Raw genomic sequence first — 21,156 nt, 5'->3', positions numbered from 1 at the left:
ACCCTAACACGAGGAAAGAACCTTCTGGTTGGCCTCTGCACCGCCACATGTTGCAGAATCTCTCCCTATGATTTGATTACCAGACTAGGCCTGGTAATCAGGATTTGGTCTGACCACAATACTTACATCGTTTTAACATGATTTCTCTGACTTTTATTCTATAGTTTTGGAAAATTTAGTTCAACATTCTATTAACTTTGATGATTGTGGAGCAGCACGGTGGTGCAGTGGTTAGCCCTGCAGCCTCACGGCGCTGAGGTCCCAGGTTTGATCCTGGCTCTGGGTCACTGTCTGTGTGGAGTTTGCACATTCTCCCCGTGTTTGCATGGGTTTTGCCCCCACAACTCAAAAATGTGCAAGCTAGGTCGATTGGCCACGCTAAATTGCCCCTTCATTGGAAAAAATGAATTGGGTACTCTAAATTTAAAAAAACTTTGGCGATTGTTATTCTGAAGTTGTCAAAAATGATGAGTGTGGAGTCTACTAAGATGCTTAGGACTTTACACATGTCTATGTTAAATTTCGTTTACCACTGTTCTGCCAAGTTGAATATTTTGTGGAAATATTTTTGTTGTTTTTAGAGCTATGTCCTCTGAGCTTGTCTAATTTGTATATGACTAATATGCATTGTGTTCTGAATTTAAGTCATTGATGTAAATTAAAAACACTGAAGGGCCAAGATAACAATTGCTGGGGAACAACTTCCCACCTTGGCATAATTAATCTAACAACTACATGTATGTTTCTACCCAACAGCCAACTATTTGCCCATTCCTGACCTTTCTATTAAATTCCTAGAACTTTTGAGTTCAATTATCAGCCTCGTATTTGCAACGTTGTCAAATCACTTTTGGAAATTTAGTTAACACCATGTTTTCGATCTTTCCACATTTCACTTCGAGTGTCACTTCATCAAAAAGGTGGGCCAGGCATGATTTCTCCAGCCACCCACCCCAGGCAGAGGCCCAGGGATTCTGAACCGACCCATGTCCCCGGCGCACCTGTTGCAAACGTCCAGGAGGCGGCCTCCTGCCTGCACGCATCCAGTTCCACTAAGGGCAGCAGTGGGATTCCCGAAGGCTTGCAGGCCCACAGCAGGGGGCCTATTCGTAGACAGGGCAACTTGGCGCCTATCATCCTACTGGCTCCATCACATGGAGAGAGCCTCTGGTGCCATGGAGACCGCCGCCAGTGAGCTGGTGGCCTCCGCACACAGTGGGAGAGCGAGGGGTGATGCTACTCCAACGGCAGTGAAGTACTGATGCCGGTACAAAATGGACTGATTGTGTACATTGCCTCCGGCCAGCCGCTCTGGGAGAGTACCCTGAAGGAGGAATCCCTCAGATTGCCCCTCCGCCTCCAACCCCGGCCCCAACAGTGTTTGAAACTCCAACACATTGACCCTTGTTTACTTGGTCTCCAAGTTTACTCCTGCAGACATTCCATTATTTACATTGTTTTTTGTGACATATTTGAATCAGTGGCTATATATCCCTGATTTGTCACATCCCCTGACAAATTATTCTCTTTTCGTCCATCACCAAACTACCGGGACAGCCCATTTCACAACATCGCTCCTCCACACGCCCCCCTGCGCTTTACTCCCATAAAAAAACAGAAATGCTGGAAATACTCGGCAGCAGCTGGCGAGGAAGGAACAAAGTCGATTACCTTTCCACAGATATTGGACTATTCCAGTATTGTGTGTTTCTGTTTGATTTCCAGCATCCGCGGTATTTTGCTTCGGACTCCCCTGTCTTATGGTGTCAATCTTTTACAAATCTCCTTTACGCTGAACCGTATTTGCAAATCAGCGTTCTTATATTATCTTTGGGAAATTACTTCACAGCAACCACACAAGTGTCATTGGCTTGGTTTTTTTGTTGAATTGCTTTTTTTCGTTATGCTAAGTTTCTCCCCCCCCCCCCCCCCCTCCCCTAAAAATGAATACTTTTCAATACCGATTTATGTTTCTACTTCTCTTTTAGGGGAGTCTGTGACAGATCTGATCTTCAGCTCTTTCTCATCTCACTTGAAACCTGGCACCAGCTTCAAAGTGCAAGAATTTTAGAAGATTGCATAAATCATTCTGAGCACAAAGGTGCGAAATAAAACTGATACAATTAGTCTGAAAAGGAGAGAAGCTATTTTACTCAGCAATAATTGGGTAAATTACCCACAGTATCTTAAGCATAGAAATTAAAGTTTCAGACTATCGACGAACATTATCTCCATTTCCAAGCTAAATAGGAGTGGGGTGATTCTTGTAAAGTTCTCTCAATATTTTGCTGATTTTCTCTTACAACTCTTAAGTTTTACGCTATTGTTGACAGCCTTGTTTGTCAATGTGTCTGTAAAATCTCCTTTATAAGTGGTCATTGCCAACCTATTTCTGTTTGCAAACACGCTGAGGTTAATTATATGACAAGACATCATTCTGTCACTTTGGGCACGGCTTGGAAAATGACGCACGACTCTTGTAGCTCCAGTCTCCAAACAAAAGAATGCCTTCCACAATTCATTCATTTGTTTACTGCATGACAACACCCCACCAAAGAATGCGGTTTCACACCTAAAATGATGCTCATTTGCACGGGTGAGGAATTACCTGGCCAAAAAACTTATTGAATTGTGACTCTGGAACATCTTTCGTGCCATTCACTTTTCTATGGCTGCGAAAATTCAGTAATTTTGGGGAGGAGGAGAAGGGGAAGGGTGGGGGGGGGGGGGGGGGGGGGCGGGCTTGGCCTGTGCCAGCAGCGTTGGAAAGAAGAGGTGGGGAGGTGAGGGGGGTGTGGTGGGGAACGTGAACAGCAAAGAAAGAGACAAAAGAGTTGATTACTGTTTGAGTAGTGAGCAGTGTTAGTGCCAATTAGGTTAGGAGCCGATTGAGGATCTGGGGACTCTCCTGTTCATTCATTCCATTGTTGGCCGCGCCGCGTCTCCGCCGTATGCTAATGAGCCGGCGTGCAGGATCCAATGAGACGATCGGGCGGAGAAAGGGGCGGGGCTTAGGACCTGACTACATTAGCGTGTGCCCCAACGCGCTGAATGTTGCAACGTTTGTGAGTGTGGAAGGGTGGCGGAGGCGAGCTTCCAGCAGCAGCAGCAGCTCCTCGCAGGCAGCATGTGAGAGGGACACACACAACACCGGGCTCCTGGCTACTTCCAATTCTCTCTTGTAACACCCAAACCAAGCAACCATCCGTCGTGCGACTGATGCAACTAGAGAGAGAGGTGCTGAGAGTTACAAGAATGCAAACATTTGTTTCAGTGCTCACCTACCTTCAGGTCTTTGGGGCAAATCGAAGATAAGAGATTTTTTTTTTAAAATCTGGTCTTAAATCAGTCCTGGACGGACAGAGAAAGAGAACTCCTTCATTGATTACTTGGAATCTGGACTTTAAAAACAGGCAGGTTGGCAAGACTTTAAGCAATTAAATCCACATGAGTAGTTTTTGTCGTTGTGTTTGAATCAGGACTTGTGTGATCGCTTTTGCCCACATCCTCAGTGATTCTCATGCTTGTCAATAATGACAGCCTGATGGATGCTTGAAGGGAATCAATATCTGGCGGTGTATGCGGCGCTGTCTGTTGAATCATCTGGGCTGCCTTGGTCGAACGATCCGAAGCTATTCGCTGACAAGATAATTCATTTGGTTGGGTGGCATTTGCTGAAAATCCGGAGCCTGTCTCGTGGCGGTAAAGAAGGCGCTGCGGTACGTGTTATTGTCTGGGAACTGCTCTTGTGAGTTTGCAGGGATTGGAGCGATCGCTGCTTCGAAAACCTCTGCACACACCCCGACACCCTGGCATTGGGGCAGAGAACAGAAAGTTGGGACAGCCAATCGGTCTCACTTGGGAGGCAGATTTGAAACGAACAACTCCAAAGCTTTCCGCCTTGTTATTTTCAAAGAAACGAAAGTTTACCCCACCAAGACACACACACAAAAAGCAGCAATGAGCGCGTTTGGATTCTGGAGGGTTTCCTGCTGCTTTCTCCTGGTGATCGGGACGAATACTTGGAGAGAAGTTGCTGCCCAAGTTTGCCCGAATCACTGTACCTGTGCTGGGACGGCTGTGGATTGCCATGGACTGGGGCTCCGCTCAGTTCCTAAAAGCATCCCTCGGAACACCGAGAGACTGTGAGTACAACCCCATTCCTCACCTCTATTTCCCAGCTAGCTGGCAAGGCCTTTGAAACATTCCCATAGAATTGGCATACTCCATTCTGTGAATCCCCGATTTGAATGAAATAGCCTAGACAGGGATCGGAACGGTGAATGGTGCCTAGGTCGTTTCAATGTGATGCGAGGAACTCTGGCCAGATTTCACCTGGAGGCTAGAGGAAGGACTCGCATTGCTCTTTCAAACCGGCAGCTTTAAAAAGCCGCCTGCGGGGATCTTTGGCTTCAAAAGCCTCATTTTTGCCTGTGCTTGAAATGCTGACAGGTTTGAGGAGAGGGGCACTGCGGGAGGGACTTGCAGCCAGCCAGCGGGAGCCTGGCTGCACGAGAGAGTGGGGATGATCCTGCACAGGTCAAACAGACCCAGCCTCAAACATCTGGGAGAAGTAGAAGAATGGCAGTCGGATGCAATATCCAAATGACATTGAATGCACACTTATTACTTGCTGACTGTCACGCTCTGCAGAATACCCCATCAGTAGGGATCATTTTCCCTAGTTTCGCCTTATTACACATTTGGCTGAAGTGTTCACCCGTAACGGTATAATTTTAATTGCTAAACTCTGGGAGGACATATTCCTACCTAGCGGTCATCCGGAATACACAATTCCTCAGGGGCGCTGAGGTTGTTTCTTGGACTATTTTTAAAAATTTTAGGATCAGAACAGATTTCTCAACTGTTCACAAAACAACAAATCTGGTCCGGGTTAGAGGAGGGAGAGTGCAGCTCTGGGTGCTGTACCTCTTCCAGCAGCTCTCCCTCCTTATTGCTGAGGATATTTCGCTTATAAGCTGCAGTAGGGCATTTTATTTTAGCGGTTCGATCTGTGCAAGGGCATGAAAGCTTGGAGTGGGTTTGAAAGAATTGTGCCCTTATTGAGCTTAGTTGGCGAGTGTATAAGTGGTCTCAGATGCTTAGTGGGATTAGATTTCAAGAGCTTGCTGTGCTGTCAAAGTCTACATTTGCACGCAGCATTAGGACGCACACACTTTTCCATCAATACTGATTCCTTTTTGAATCAGTGCATGCCGGTGAAGTTTTCTGCATTTCGTCTGCCGTACCTTTCACTTAAAAAAAAAGTCGTGGTACGAAAAATTCCCCAGATAAAAAATTCGTTTTGATATTTATTCTGGTCTCAAATGTGCAACCTTCAGCAAGCGTGCACATTATTTGGCGGACAACGGCCACAGTTACCACTCTTACCTGCCCCCTTCTTGTCATTGAGATTCAGGATCCCATTCATGAGTGCCCCACCTCACAAATCCTCCACGGAACCCATTTCTCTGACGGTTTCTCCGCCCTCTGCCCCTAATCTCACCCCGGCCCCCAATTGCTGAGGCAGTTCTTGATCCCAAATGTGAAGGACCACGCTTACAGCTGTGCTAAAAACATCAGATAGACACAGCTTTTCAGTGTGGTTGAGAGAAGGGTCAGTATTTCTTCAGCCATGTTCATATTTCTGTGGTTATTAATTATTTATTGGCTCCTCTTACTTTAACAATTGGGAGTGAATTGTTGGGAGGGTATTTAACTCCCAAACATTCACCCCCTCTCAGGGTGGGGTGGGGGGGGGGGGGGGGGGACGTATAAACATTCCAGCCAGATTGAAAAATGTCACCAAGTGAAATATCAAAAACTGGGTGTAGATTTGACCACTTGGGTATGCTTTAGAAAATGATAATGAGTCTCTCATATTCCCTCTCCTCGCTTGACTGTCAAACACTTTGATATTGTCTCTTTTCAGGGATTTGAATGGGAACAACATCACAAGAATCACCAAATCAGCCTTTTCAGGATTGAGACACATGCGAGTTCTGTAAGTCCAGATATTCCTGTCACTGTCTACCAAAACGTTTCTGCTGCTATTTACTGCCAACACTTCAGCTTGTGTAATTTACAAAATAAATACAATTTGATATCGCATGTTACCCTTTATGAATGAAATGCAAGAATAAGACGTTGTATGAATTAGCACAAGGCAGAATCAGCAGTGACTAAAAACCACAGATCTAGACCATAACAGTCTTAATGCTGCTCTCCCAATGAATATTGGCATTCCATTTTGTACAGGAAAATGTGATTGATTTTAGAAATTAAAAACTAATGATGCCATGGAATATTTTATCCAGCACCTATTCAATGCTTCAAGCTACTTGCTGTTTTGACGTTTAATAGCACAGTGTGACAGAGCACTTGGCAAACTCTACTGGGCCATACTGAGTCCGTATTTAACATTTTTTTATTTCTCTTGTTCGTTGTGAATGGATAATAGTATTCACCAGTCTTTGAAAATTGGCACAACCAAATGCTACTCTTTTGAGTAGCCACAGAGACACAGCCTGTGTCAAGTACTTCGCATGTGAAAATCTCAAAGATTGGAACTAAAGCATCAATATTACTCCTTTTTAACAAATATTTCTATATTTGAACAAGCATTTTACAAATACTTTATACATTTCCCCAAATTAAATATATTAAGAACATTATTCCTGGAAGCACTGCTCAGAAGTTATACTTTTAACTGTTGGTTGACTTGTCATTCTGTAACAGCATGGACACTTACTCAACAGCAGCACTCATTCAGTCTGCCTCTGTTTTTCTGTTCTGACAACTTGGAGGTGCTCTGTTATTGGTAATTGTGTTATTTTCATATTTCTTCTGCTTTGCTTTTGGCCCAGAAACAAAACTTTTAAAGCACATTTTATTTTAAATATATTTTTAATGGTGAAATGCCTTCACTCGCCCATTCTTATTTTCTGTGCTATTCATGTAGCCAGATGGGTTTCAGGTGTCAGTATCAAGCAGGGCAAATTGGATGTCAAATCTCGAACTCCAGAACGCTATGCTGTGAATAAAGACAAAACAGCCCACGATTAATGTTGTTAATGGCTGCCTGCTTGTTCGTTACATTAAGATGCCATGACTTCAATATTCTGTCATCTGCTTCACAGACAGCTCATGGAAAACCAAATAACCACCATTGAGAGGGGAGCCTTTCAGGATCTGAAGGAGCTGGAAAGACTGTGAGTATTGTCAGTAGTTGAACCTCAGAAGGCAACTTCCCAGTAAACTTAGAATTCAAATTTGGTCATTAGTGTTACCTAGCCAGAAGAAATCAAATACAGGAAACAAACAGAACACAATTCCCACTTTATAATCTCATGAGCTTGTGAGTTTATTTTTGCATCAACTTGTCTCTTGTTTTTTCCTGGGTGCTTCCAGTATCTGGGTGTTGCAATGTTCTATCATTTAGAACAGGATCAGTCCAACAAAATGTTTCAATAAGTGCAATATCTTCAGTTTGAACTTCTTAAAAATCTAGTTGTTTAGAAACACTTCAGACACATTTCTTTATACACATATTGAACTTGTGGCCTTCAGCTGTCTAAGCCCTACACTCTGGAATTTCCTTGCTCAGTCTCCCTGCCTCCCTCTCCTTTTAAAATCTGTGTCTTTGACCAAGCTTTGGTTACGTGTTGCAATATCCTCTGGCTCAATATCAATTTTCTTTCGTCTCATAACATTCCTGTAAAGCACCCTCGAGCATTTTACTATATGTCTTGTGCTATATAAATGCAAGTCATGAAGAGAAAAATACAAATCTATACAATTAGCTAATGCACAGATGAGGGCCTCAACCAATGATTGGGGGAGGCAGGATGTCGCCAACCCTGTCATTATCTCATGGGGTTAAAGGTCCGGACGTCATTTTTAAATGGCGCCCAGGCAGGCTTCTATTCCCTTCAAGTGAGCAGCATCATTCTGCTTGTCTGAAAGAAGATTTTGAAACTGAACTGCTGTCACCTCACCCCACTGCCACACTTGGGCCCCTGGAGCTGCAAACCATTACCTTTCATTCTCCCTCCATCACCTTTGACCATCTCTCCATCATCCTAGATCTATCTTCTGTGTTTCTTGAGCCACCCTTGATTGAGTTACTCCCCAGCACTCTGAGCTTGCCACCCCGCCACTCTTGACCTGCCAACCGTCAGCCATGAACATCCCTTACCTTAGACCTACCTTGGTTTACCCTCTACTTTCCCAGCCTCAACATTGATCTGTCCTCTATAACTCTTGATCTCCCCTCTGTCATGCTGAATCTGTTTTTGGCATCTCTGGCATCTAGTTCCCTCCCTGTGTTCTCCATGACCCTTCTTAAGGCTGTCATGATCCAACCTCCTCCCTCAGACAACCATGCCATGACCTCGCTAGAGAGTCTCCACTGGCTTAATCACCTTTTCCCTGGTCCAACAAAGTGCTCCATACTAGAAAAGTAGCCCTTACTCACTCCAAATCCACCAGGAAGACTATTTCACCCGCTGCATGCCGCCTTGAAACAGTCGTACATAGAAGGCACTTGTTTCTCGTTTGCAGCTGACTTAATCACAAAGGCACAATTTACTCCGCCACTTTTAATAAGTATGCACGACATGCTAATTCATTAAAAATTGGTTCCTGCCTCTTACTGTCAGGAGCCACAATCTGTCTTTAATCTGTCTGCATTATACTTATCAACTTTAAACCCGTCATTAGGCAGCTGACTTTTCACCTCCTGCAGAATTAACTACCTTGTTTCCCACTTCCGGGAACTAGATTCCACCCCTTGTTAGGCTCACAATTCAAAGGCTGACATTTCAAGCTACATTATAAAATTGGTGTTCAGAGCAGTGGTATAGAGGACCCTGTATTTTCATTGCACCCCGTACTTCAATCTGTATTAAAAATCTAGATCTCTCATGGCATTGTATAAGTTTCAGGCATAGAGTGAGTATTCTGTACATATCACATTTACTGACCGAGCATCGCTGCTTGATTTCTCATGGGGTTTTATAGTTGGCTCTGAAACTGTTTATTTATCTATCAATGCAATGGTGAGAAATGGCACCACTCAATGGCAGACTCCAAGTCCATGTGAGGGTTAAATTGGATTGACTCTATTGGTATATGTTATGGAGAGTCTTGTGCTTTCAGGACAGAGATATCTTCACAGCTTCTGTCTCTTTGCATATCTTCCTTTGATGCTCTTTTGCGTATTTGATGCATCGTTGTTTCTTTTTTCTTATTGGGACTAGACTCCAGGAATTCAGGGACTAGAAGTGAAAGAGGGTAAGGCCAGAAAGTTGTGGCAGGGAGTGAATGGGGATGCATAAAATGGTAAAGTTCATAGCAACAAATAGGTAGGGAAACAAAGATGTGCCTTTATCCAACACCTTTATGTGAACCTCAGAAATAAAGGCAAACACAATGGACATTCAGTCTGACAAACTGCAATGAGATGAAGGACCTATCAGCCTGCTTTTAGTGATGACAGTTTCAAAGGAATGTTTTTCAGGGATTATTAGCACCTATCTAAACTACTGGAACAGGCAAATTGATTCCAGCCTTGGGTGACTGTTTGGAGTTTGCACATGAGCTGTTGACACCTATTCCCACAAGGTAGTGGCATCGCAGTACTGCCCTGCAATGTCAGACTGGATTATGTGCTGAATGCTAAATTGAGACATGAACCTGTAATATTTTGACCTGGAAGCAATAGTGCTATCAAATGGGTCTGGTGAATGAAGTATTCAGCAGCGGCATGAGTGGTTCCTGTTGCTGTTTAAGGTGTTGTGGCTGACAATGGAATATAAGAGCATATGTGGACTAGTACAGCTAATATGGAATAATATCTGCATAAGCAAAGCTGTTTCTTTTGCCCAGGAGGGGGAGGATGGCAATATATATGTATTTATATTTCTGATTTACTGAATTTATAATGTGTGAATTATGTCTAATCGTTATTTGTAAGTGGCAAGGAGAAATAACTATTGCTTACCATTTTCTCCTGTGATTGTAGTGTTGTGACTGTGTGGACCAATCAGATAGAAAGAAACACTTACATTTCTATAGCGATTGCTTCGCAGTCAATTGAATACTTTGATAGATGTTGTTGTTAATGTAAGAAACATGACAGCCGATTCGCAGCAAGGTTCTATGAACACCAGTTACATAATGACCATTCAAGCTGCTTTTTAATAGAGATGTTGGTTAATGGACAAATATTGGCCAGGACAATGTTTGATGCTCACTGCAATCCTACATTCTACATGTGTACATTTCTACAGACACCCAGGAGAAACTTTCAATAAGATCCTGGATCTGCCTCCAAGGTTCGTCAGGGGCTTTGAGAAATAAATGACTTTTCCAGGTGTTCTGCTGCTCTTGTTCTGAAGTTATGGCAGAAGACCAGGTAGAACCCCCACAGAAATTCACAGTGAAAGTATTTAATAAAATAAATTATAGCTGTCACCCGTGAAAACAGATGATCAACTGTGTCCAGTTTACATAATGCATTTCCAAAACTTTGCATCTGTTGATTATATAACAGCATGCGACTGCTGACTAACATTCATCTTATTCAGGAACTATTCTTTCACGCTTCAGAAAAACTGCTGCACTAACACCATACAGGTTTGGTACAAAAGCAAGCTGCAGCACCACTCAGTAAAAAAAATATAAATTACAAAGTTGCCTCTGCAAAAAACGCCTGTACTTTCTGGCAGACAAAACTTCAGAACCAAAAAACACAAAAGCCACGTTTTATTCTGTGACACAAGCAGTTATCACGTAACAGGTCTGGGAGTATCTGTGGAGAGAGAAACTGAATTCATGTTTCAAGTTGAATGTAACTCTTCTTCAGAGCTTCTGTAATCTGCAGAAGAGTCATAATCAACTCAGCCGTAACTCTGTTTCTGTCTCCACATATGCTGCCAGGCCTGCTGCGTATTTCCAGCACTTCCCGTTTTCTCTTTCAGATTTCCAGTATCCACACTATTTCATTTTTATAATAGCAATTATCACATTGCTGTCCAGGTGATTTCCTAGTTATAAGCATTGTTGTTTGGTTACTAAAGCACATGAAAGCACTGTATTATCAACATGGCTGTTGTGTAAATACAGAATAAAGTCTGAAAAACAACAAATTTGTTTTATTCCTCCCCCAAACTAATTGTGCTGCTGACGAACCCTGCAGCAATAGTAATTATATTTACTCTTGTGGCCTGTGGTCTTTATATATTGCCTTTCTAAGACTGCAAAGAATGAAACCTGACATGCTACTTGCTGTTCAAAAAAGTCACCTGAGCCTTGCTCTGCAATGTTGATGCAAACAAATTCAGTACAGATCAGGTTTGATGTATCTGTGTTCCTGCCAGAAAGGACGAGCCTTCATTCATACCACCTCAGGGAGCTCTAGCATATTAATTGCACATCATGAACCAGAACCCACCATCCCATGTGAATGCACTGAATATTAGTCTTTGAAAATAATTGCAGTTAGTAGAGGTGGTGTTTTCCATTGGTGTTCTATACAGCCCTCTAGCTTGCTTCAGGTTGGCTGCCTCAACTGTTGATCTATAGCTGGTAGGGGCGTGAATGAAGTGTGGGGAATTGAGCTGACTTTCAATTGTGCAACATGATTTAGCACTGAGCCCCCTCTACCTCTAGGCAGTCACAGCTGTCAGCCCCAGAGCAAATATTTCATATTTGTTCAGAATAATCTGCGGAAATTCCCATTGTTAGTGGCTGTCAAGTCAACCTGATGTGAAGAGATTGTTATCTGACAAGCAATTTATCTCTTAAGTGTCTATGGAATCCACAAGAAGATTCTCTTGAAGTTTGTATTAATCTGTAATGAGTTTTCGTCATATTTCTTCATCTTCACTGCAAGAAGGAAACAAATTGAATTGTGATTTCGAAGTGATGTGTCTAAAAATCCCTTGAAGTTTCATTTTTGACTTGAGGGGTTGTTTCCCAGTGCGGTAACTACTTGCTCACCTGCACAGTCTGGGTTTAACATAGAATAGATGTTCCCACGATTGCTTCACATTGCAAGTTCCCTGACCTTGACTGGGATATTAAGGGGAAGTGGAGAGGGGGCAAAAGGCTTCTCCATAGGAGGGAAGGAATTTCAGCAGCAAATCACCTCCTATTATTGCAATTGCCTCGACTAGATTGAGGAGATTTTCTGCTTATTTTCGAAACCAGACTTGGTGCCCCTGTCAATTGTTTCAGCAGCATACTATATTCTGACCCTGTTTGGGAGAGATGGAAACAGAAAGTAAGCTGTGGGCAGTCTCTTAATGCTGTCTCTGTCTACTGTCATAAAGCTGGCTCTATTTACTACAGTTGCATCAGCACCTGTTTGGAAGCAATTCGCATTTCTGTTCACTCGCTTTGGGAATACAATTTCAAGCAGGTAAAACCAAAAGAGAGTATCATTCAGAGTTAAACATTTTAAATTTATTAGAGAACATAGGCAAAAGGAAAATCTTGGTGCATAAAGTAGCAACATTTTGTTCATTTTCTCTGAGAATTGCCACTGTGACGTGGTGGAGAAACTGGCGTTTTCCGACTTTCTCATGAGCAATGCCATTGGGAGCTCCATGCTGCTGGTAGGGCCACCCATGGTGGAAGATGTCAAAGTGCTGTCCAAAATCCCCTCAGCGGCAGAACAGACGAAGGAAGAAATATATCTCACCGGTTGCAAAGGCAGAAGAAGGCTGCAATGGTAAAGTGGTCTCATTCGTCATCAACCCATCAGGATTGGGTGGAGAATAACAGCACCCCAAGTCCCCCACATTAAACAAGGTCACGCAGGCTTCTTTCAGTATCTGACAACGATTAGGTTTGCCAGATATCAAAATAAAGTAGAGTTGGAACATCAAGTTTCTGCTCAAATTATAGCAATTATATTAGGCTGTGGACTGCATTGGCTGGTAAACATTCTGAACTAGAATTATGTTTCAGTTATTCTATTTTTCACCATTGGGAAAGATTACTTTTGTGTGAAAACAAAGAAAAAATTGTGACTGTTTCCCACCCCAAGCCCTGTCAACTTGTGTATGTTCCCATCTACTGTATCATTAATTGAGGACACCAAAAGGGAAAACCATCTGACACCTTGTTTATTTATAGCCTATCCTTTTTTCTTAAATGTCAGTCTGGATGCAGTTGGTCTTTTGCTCGCTGACAATGTTGGTTGTGACTTTAAAACAAATATGCTTTGTTTTTTTTCCCATTTTTCTCTCTGCTATTTACCCCTTACTTTCCCTTCTGAACTCAACTGGCACATCCTGTAGTGCATTTCTATGTTGTGCTGGTAGAGTGTGGAACCCCAAACAAGTCCAAAGATGTGCAGGTTAGGCAAACTGGCCAAAATTGCCTCTTTGTGTCCAAAATGTTCGTTGAGGTTATTGGGTTACAGGGATTAGGTGAGGTGCTCTTTCGGAAGGTCGGTGCAGACTCGATGGGCTGAATGGCTTTGTTCTGCACTGTAGTGATTCCATGATTCTCAGTGACTGTTCTTCATGTGTTGATCTGGATAGTGAGCATTGGTAGGCCATTCGCTCCATGCAGGCTACAAAGCCAAGCATGTGTGTGCCATATTCACCATCCATGTACATGCATTTAACAGCTGACAACTGACACACATAGAACATAGAACAGTACAGCACAGAACAGGCCCTTCGGCCCTCGATGTTGTGCCGAGCCATGATCACCCTACTCAAACCCACGTAATATACCCGTAACCCAATAACCCCCCCCCCCAACCTTACTTTATTAGGACACTACGGGCAATTTAGCATGGCCAATCCACCTAACCCGCACATCTTTGGACTCAAAGGATGGAAGCCCTTAAGCAGAGCAGGCTTGATGGGCCAAATGGCCTACTGCTACTCCTGGTTTATATGATCCTTTCTTATGATCTTAACAGCAAGGCTGTGAGCTTGAATTCTAGTCTCAAACATCATGAGATTCTAATTGCCCTTGGGTGAGTCTCACCATTTGTGATCTGACAACACAGCTCAGTAGTTGGGTATTGCAGCACAGAAATTAACCTCCTGCCAGCTATCGGTATTGTAAAACAAAAGCACCTAAGATTGCCAACTCTGGTTAGGTGTATTCCTAAAGGTTTCACAATATGACCGCATGCCTCCAACTGCCCCACCCAATCAGACAGTCTTTTCTTCCCATCTCTTCTATTTTTATAACTCATGAAAGAGTTCGAAGAAAATGACAAAAATACACATTTGGTCTTGAAACCCCAGTGGTTTTCTCCTGGCTATGCGCAGCAGCGTCTGGAAGACTTGCGGACAAATCTGGGGGGATGCGCTTCACGTTAGGTAAGATGTGAAGGCATTAGAGGGAGTGCAGAGAAGGCTCACGGATATGGTTGCAGTGGGGAACTTCTGTTAACTATATGGATTGGAGAATGTGGGACCGTTCTCCTTGGAGCAGAGAAAGTTGAGAGGAGATCTGATAGAGGTATACACAATCATGAGGAATCTAGACAGAGTAGATAGTGAAAAACTGATCCCGTTGGCTGAAGGATCGAGAATCAAGAAGTCACGGATTTAAGATAATAGGTAAAGGAAGCAAGCCAACATGAGGAAAAACGTTTTCACCCAGTGAGTGTTGGGTCCTGATATGCACTGCTTGAGAGTGTAGCGGAGGCAGGCTAAGAGGAAATGGGAGGGCAACACAGCGGCGCAGTGGTTAGCACTGCTGCCTCATGGCGCGAGGTCCCGGCCCTGTATCACTGTCTGTGTGGAGTTTGCACATTCTCCCCGTGTTTGCGTGGGTTTCAGCCCCACAACCCAAAGATGTGCAGGGTAGGTGGATAGGCCACGCTAAATTGCCCCTTAATTGGAAATAATGAATTGGGTACTGTAAGTTTATTAAAAAAAAAGAGGAAATGGGATTGTTATCTGAAAAGGAAGAATGTACAGGGTTACAGGAGAAGGCTGGGAGTGGCACGAGGACATGATGGGCCGAATGGTTGACTCCTTTATTGTAAGTATTCTGTAATTCAGGGACATGTTGCACCTTCTCAACTAGAAGATGCGGCTTGGAAAGAAAACACAGCAATAGCACTGTGAAAAGGAAAGAAAAAAAGGGGAAGAGCTCGTAAATAAATAAAACAGCGTCTTGAGAAACCAGAAATTAATTTGATCTGACATCAATTTAAAAAGCACTCAGTAGTGCTGCCTGCTAATCTGCTGTGTGTACTGCTTGTTTCTGGTTATAATGGACCTTGAATTATTTTCTTTCACTCCTTTAATGACTTTCTTTTATGTAGTTTAAAAGTGTCAGACAGTCAATGGCAGCGAAATAATCCAATTTTTTAAAACCAAGAATTCCAAGCCATTGCCTGAATCCACAACAAGGGCTGACGAGGAAATTAAACAAGACCTTATTCAATGGGGACAGCTAACTGAAAGTGACAAATAGAATATCTTTCGTAAAAAGAATAGAAAGTGCTCATTTGGTAATAACCTTTGGATTTGTATGCCAGTGTTTCAAATAAACAGATGAATAGCACTGCTCAGCGTGAGATTCAACAGCAGAGTGGTGCAATGGAATGACTATTGTAGCCTATGTGGGATTGCTTTGGGAATTAGCGCAGCTAACAACAATAACAACAACAGCTTAAATTTGTATAGCACTTTTAACATAATGGACGGAATCTTGTTGAGGCATTGGGGGTCTCGCCTGCCGGCTGGAGGGAAACCTGAGCTGCCCAACGAACCAAAAGCCAATCAGGCAGTGGCGAGGCCAGCGGTGGGCCTTCCCCTGGACTCAAGACCCCGGTGGCAAAAAAATCATACCGACTGAGAGCTGCCAGCCAATCAGAAACTGGCAGCTCTTGTGCTCAGCAGCACCACTGGATAAGCTGTGACTGCTGCTGGAAGGAGAGGCATCAGATTTGCACGATAGCGGACTGAGCCAGACCATAGGCGAATGATTTGGGATGGGGCCTGCAGGAGATTGGTGCTGCAGTGTTGGTGGCAAGCAAAGGGTGTAGGTCTCAGCAGAACCCTTGCTCCTGATGTCCAGCTGCTTGAGCAGGCACTGAGTGCCTTTGATCTAAGGATACCTCCCAGGAAGTGGCATGCTGGCTGCACAATTTTACAGTCTGTGCACACTGCATGGTGACAGGCTGCACTGGGTTAATACCAGCAGTGGCAGGACAAGGCCCTGCAGTAGTCAGTATTTGATTACTTCAGCCTCAATTGGTGGTGGGGTGGGAATGTCAACCATGGGCCTTCCCACCCAGAACATAATTTTGGTAGGCACAGGAAGGTGGCAGAGTTCAGGTACACCACCATTCGGCCTCATTAAATGCCATACCCACCACCAAGCTTATCAAAAGTGAGAGCAGAAGGTTCCGCCCAATAAAATAATCCAAGGTGCTTCACAAAAGCATTTCAAAACAAAATATAGGGCAACACCGAGATCCCAGGTTCGATCCCGGCTCTGGGTTACTGTCCGTGAGGAGTTTGCACATTCTCCCCGTGTTTGCGTGGGTTTCACCCCCACAACCCAAAAATTTCCAAGCCAGGTGGATTGGCAATGCTAAATTGCCCTTAATTGGGAAAAAAAATGATTGGGTACTCTAAATTAAAAAGAATATGACACTAAACCACACAAGGACCTGAATGTTACAGGGCGCCGCAGTCCCCGAATACGGCTCAAAAGTTGATGGGAGCGGCGTTACTTGCTTTATGGCGAGACTCTGCCAATATCTTGTGAGGAAATTCCACCTTTGAGTGGTGCTGGCAAATTGGATGGCCATCAGCTTTGTAGTCCCAACAGTGCTTGGTGGAAGTGGTAGCCACTGCTGGGACTACAAGGCATCCTGACGAAGAGGAGCTCATGTTTAAGTCCCATTACCACCCATGGCCAGGCTCTTCAAGTACTGGATGTCAGATAAGCAATCAGATAATTTGGTAACATTGGAGATCTGAGAAAGGTGGTGGTGAGATAGAGCTGGTGTTCACAGAATTTACAGTGCTGAAGGAGGCCATTTGGCCCATCAAGTCTGTACCGGCCCTTAGAAAGAGCACGCTACGTAAGCTTACACCTTCACCCTATCCCCGTAACCCAACCTAACCTTTTTGGACACTCAGGGCAATTTAGCATGGCCAATCCACCTAACCTGCACATCTTTGGACTGTGGGAGGAAACCAGAGCACCTGGAGGAAACCCACGCAGACATGGGTAGCATGCATGTGAAAACTAGCATTGCTTCTGGATGATGCCGCTCGGGGGCAGCATGTTGATTGGACATAGGAGGGGACCAAGAGGGGGATAGATCTTCTGGGGACACCAGAGGTAATGGTGTGGGAGCAGAAAGAGAAGCCATTGCAAATGACACTTTGGTCACATTTGGATAGATAAAAATGGAACCTAGTGAGAGAAGCCCCGTCCAGCTGGATGACAATGGAGATGCCTTGATTATGTCAAAGTCTGCAGACTGGTTCAGATTAACAAGGAGGGAAAGTTTATCATTGACACAGCCACATAGGTTGTAATTTGTCACTTTGATAGCTGTTTAATAAGATACTTCGGTGTTATTTCTTCTTGAGGCAGGATTTCATTTTGGGCTTCAAGATCCCAATGTCGGGACCAAATTTGGGTCCTGAGCCACCATTTGTTGGGAGCCAGACCAAAACAGTGATATTCCTGGCAGTGGCCTCCTAATTGACATTCTCTAAACTCACTGTCCTATTACAGGTGGCTGGCAGGATTTTGATGCTGCTAGCCCTATGCGAGGGCTGGCACCTCTGAAGCCATAGCAGCCCCAATGGGCACTCCTGAGATGGTGTCGAGATCACGAGTTCCCCTCAACATGGAGTCAGTATATTTTTTTAATATTGAATGGCCGCCGGTGGACAGACCCCAGAAATGGAGGGGAAATCCTTCCGGGAGGAATGTTTGAGCTGTGGAGGCTGCCTTTCCCTCATGTGGTCCATTTAATGTCCATTGAACCTCTGGCCCCTATGCCCCACAGACTGCCAGTGGGAGACTGACTCCATGAAGTTGGTGGCTTCCACACTTGGCTGGGGGCCACTTTTCCACCGACATAATTCCAGTGAGCCCTCTACATCGGCGCTGCATCGGGCTTTATAATTGATTTTCTCAGATGGCCGCCTCCGTTCGGCAGGCAACCATTCTGCATCTGCTCCTGTCACTGGGAAACGTTCCCAGTCACGGGAATACTTTGGGGAGATGCCCCGACATAGCTCTTTACTATTTTCTTGATGCCCCCACTGCTGTTCTTGCCAACCTAGGCCCAGAAAAGTCCTGCCCATCTTTTCTGGCAATGTGTTTCATTCAAGTTATGGAGATCTGGTTTAGTAACCCTCTCTTCCATGTTGACATTACTGACCCCGGCTTTCAGTCAGGCAGCAGTATTGTAGACCAAGTTTTTCCCTGTGACCTGGAGTTTGTCGTCAGGCATGAGATTCGCTCACATATAAATATTGATGGAATCCTTGATTGCAATGTTACAGAGAAGGCCGACAGCCGCAAAACACAAGACTGGCCCTTTAAATTGTTTGGATAGAATCATCATTAAAAACAGGGAGGAGATCCAGCCATTGTTAAAATTCCAAGGACTCGACTGAAATGTGGAAAGATTGCTTCAAGAGGGTTTGAAAACAAAAAGTTGAGGAAGCAATCTCGTCTCCATCTCAGTGTGCTGAGATAATGCTTTAAAGCCCAACAAGAAGTGAAATATTCTGACACTTAATAAAAATAACCTTTTATTGTCACAAGTATGAAGTTACTGTGAAAAGCTCCTAGTCGCCACATTCCGGCGCCTGTTCGGGTAAGCTGGTACGGGAATTGAACCCGCGCTGCTGGCCTTGTTCTGTATCACAAACCAGCTGTCTAGCCCACTGAGCTAAACCAGCCTATTCTTGATTCATTAGTGGAAGCTGAATGAAGGGCAGCAGCTTCGGCAATCTCAGGTTGTCTGCCATAGTCTTGTTATGGGAAGTGGAGAGTGGGGTTGTGGAGGGATGAACAACAGTTCGAAGGAATACCCTATATTGAATACCAGGATGAGAATCACCACCGTTTTAGCGGGGTGATAGTTTTAAAAGAACAATATTTGAATAAGGGGGATGGGGATACACTAATTATGACAAAAGCTGCCCCCTCCCCACTTCAAAACTTACTCAGGGTTCCTGAAATGAAGCTTTATTTTTTCCTGAAGCATTGCTGTCTGCTGCATTAAAAAAGGTGATATTGTACTCCAAAGGATTTGACCATGAGGGAATCAACTGGTTTCTTATTTTGTGCAGCTCATTCGTTATTTGTCACTCATATCTTGCAGTAAAAATCCTCAGAGTCTTTTTATAAAGGGCAGAGTGGGTGTGTTGCTGTAGAAACTCTTCAGAGGAAAGACCCTGGTGGGAAAAGAAACATTTCTTTTATCTGTCTGAATCCTTTAAAGAAAGAAACCACAATAGATGGTGATATTCTCCCAGAGAGAGCAATGTGAATAGCCACTCCCACCTGACTGAAGCACAGAAGCTGCCTCTGAGGTGGTGTTGGGACATACCATTTCCATACAGCTATAAGGAAGGTCGGTGGAAATGGGTTTTCCTGGTGATGGGTAATGCTTGTCTATTTCATTGCTGGCACAAAGTGAGTTCTGAACTGTGCATCTTGAGGGTTTTCAGTAAATCCCGTTTTTATGGTGCATCAAACACATAAGTGCAGTTTTGAAAATAAAATAAAGTTTTCTTTTAACGCACTTTTATGGTTATTAACCTGAATTTTCCATTTCTACACTGACCCATATTGGTACAGCAATGACAGGACAATGAAAATGGGGCAGATGTCACTTCAGGGGCGGGATTCTCCGACACCCCGGCGGGTCGGAGAAATACTTGGGGGGGGATGTAAATCCCGTGCCCGGCTGCCCCACGATATACTCCCCCCCCCCCCCACCAAATCCCATTGACGTGAATCGCGCCACAGAGAATGTCGAGGACCGGTGACGCAATGGGCCCCAGGGCCGCCCCAATTCTCCGGGCCGGATGGGCCGAAGTCCTGCCGACGTGACCACGGGTCACGCTGGCGTAAATCAAACCATCTATTTAACAGTGTCAGCCAGTCATGCCTGGCCATGTGCCAGCTGGCAACACTCGCGACCATGCAGCCCATGGCACCTGGCTGCGGGGGGGGGGGGGGGGGGGGGGGGGGGGATGGGCAATGGTGACATATTCTCTATTCCCCCCCCCACCCCCTGCAGGCCGTTATGTTTGGTCATCACTCAGCAACGTTGGCCGCCGTGGCGGGAGTCGCACTTCTACATGTTGCCCTGGAGGAGCTGGAGTAGGAGGGTGCCAGGGAGGCGGCGGAGGCTACCGCAGAGGAGGCAGGTGGCAGCCGTCCAGGTTGGAGGGCCACCCGCATGACAGGACGAGGAGGAGGAGGTGGTGGTGGTGTCATGGAGATGACCGATGAGGCCCTGCGTGTACCGGCTCCGCTCATTGTACCAGGACCTTACGGACCGGGCATGTAGGAGGGGCTCCGGATGAGCCAGGAAATCGTCACCCATATCTGCCACCTGATGGCACACCTGGCACCGCATGGCACTGGGGGAGGACACGTTCTCCCCGTGGCCGTCAAGGTTATGGTGACCCTGAACTTTTATGCCACGGGGTCCTTCCAGGCGCCAAGTGGGGGCCTGTCTGGCATCTCGCAGGCGTTGGTGCACCGGTGCATCCGGGCGTGCAGGTGGTCTGTGACCACTGCATGACGATCCTGCACGTCTGCGCCCGGTACCCGGGCAGTGTACATGACTCATCCGTATTGGCGCAATCTTTCATCCCCACCACGTTCGAGGGATCTCCCCCCCCCCCCCCCCCCCCCCCCCCCCCCCGCGCTGCTGGGCGGCAGGGGTTACCCGTTGCGGTCGTGGCTGATTATGCCTATATGGAGGCCACAGACTGGCGCGGAGAACTGCTACAACGATGCCCATGCAGCGACCATGGGTGTGATAGAGAGGTGGCATAGGCTGCTGAAGATGCGCTTCAGGTGCCTGGACCGCTCTGGAGGGGCCCTCCAGTTCCCGTCAGATAGGGTCGGCTGCATCATTGTGGTCTGCTGCGTCCTGCACAATATAGCCCA

The 21,156-nt window shown here is 45.1% G+C and overlaps 1 protein-coding gene across 17 annotated transcripts in view; it reads left to right on the top strand.

Moving 5' to 3' along the window:
- Positions 1 to 3,048: 3,048 nt before the first annotated feature.
- Positions 3,049 to 21,156, top strand: part of slit2 (slit homolog 2 (Drosophila)) — a 537,548-nt gene continuing 519,440 nt past the window's right edge. For all 17 annotated transcript variants that reach the window (XM_038791516.1, XM_038791512.1, XM_038791513.1 and 14 more), the window contains exons 1-3: positions 3,049 to 4,145; positions 5,933 to 6,004; positions 7,140 to 7,211. In XM_038791516.1, the coding sequence (XP_038647444.1) occupies positions 3,961 to 4,145; positions 5,933 to 6,004; positions 7,140 to 7,211 (329 nt within the window). In that variant the 5' untranslated portion in view covers positions 3,049 to 3,960. The remainder of the gene's footprint in view (positions 4,146 to 5,932; positions 6,005 to 7,139; positions 7,212 to 21,156) is intronic.

The sequence above is a fragment of the Scyliorhinus canicula genome, chromosome 3 (genome assembly GCF_902713615.1).
Source record: "Scyliorhinus canicula chromosome 3, sScyCan1.1, whole genome shotgun sequence".
In the NCBI taxonomy this organism is placed as follows: domain Eukaryota; kingdom Metazoa; phylum Chordata; class Chondrichthyes; order Carcharhiniformes; family Scyliorhinidae; genus Scyliorhinus; species Scyliorhinus canicula.
The sequence above is the reverse complement of the archived record's forward strand: the minus strand, read 5'-3'. Positions and strand labels throughout refer to the sequence as shown.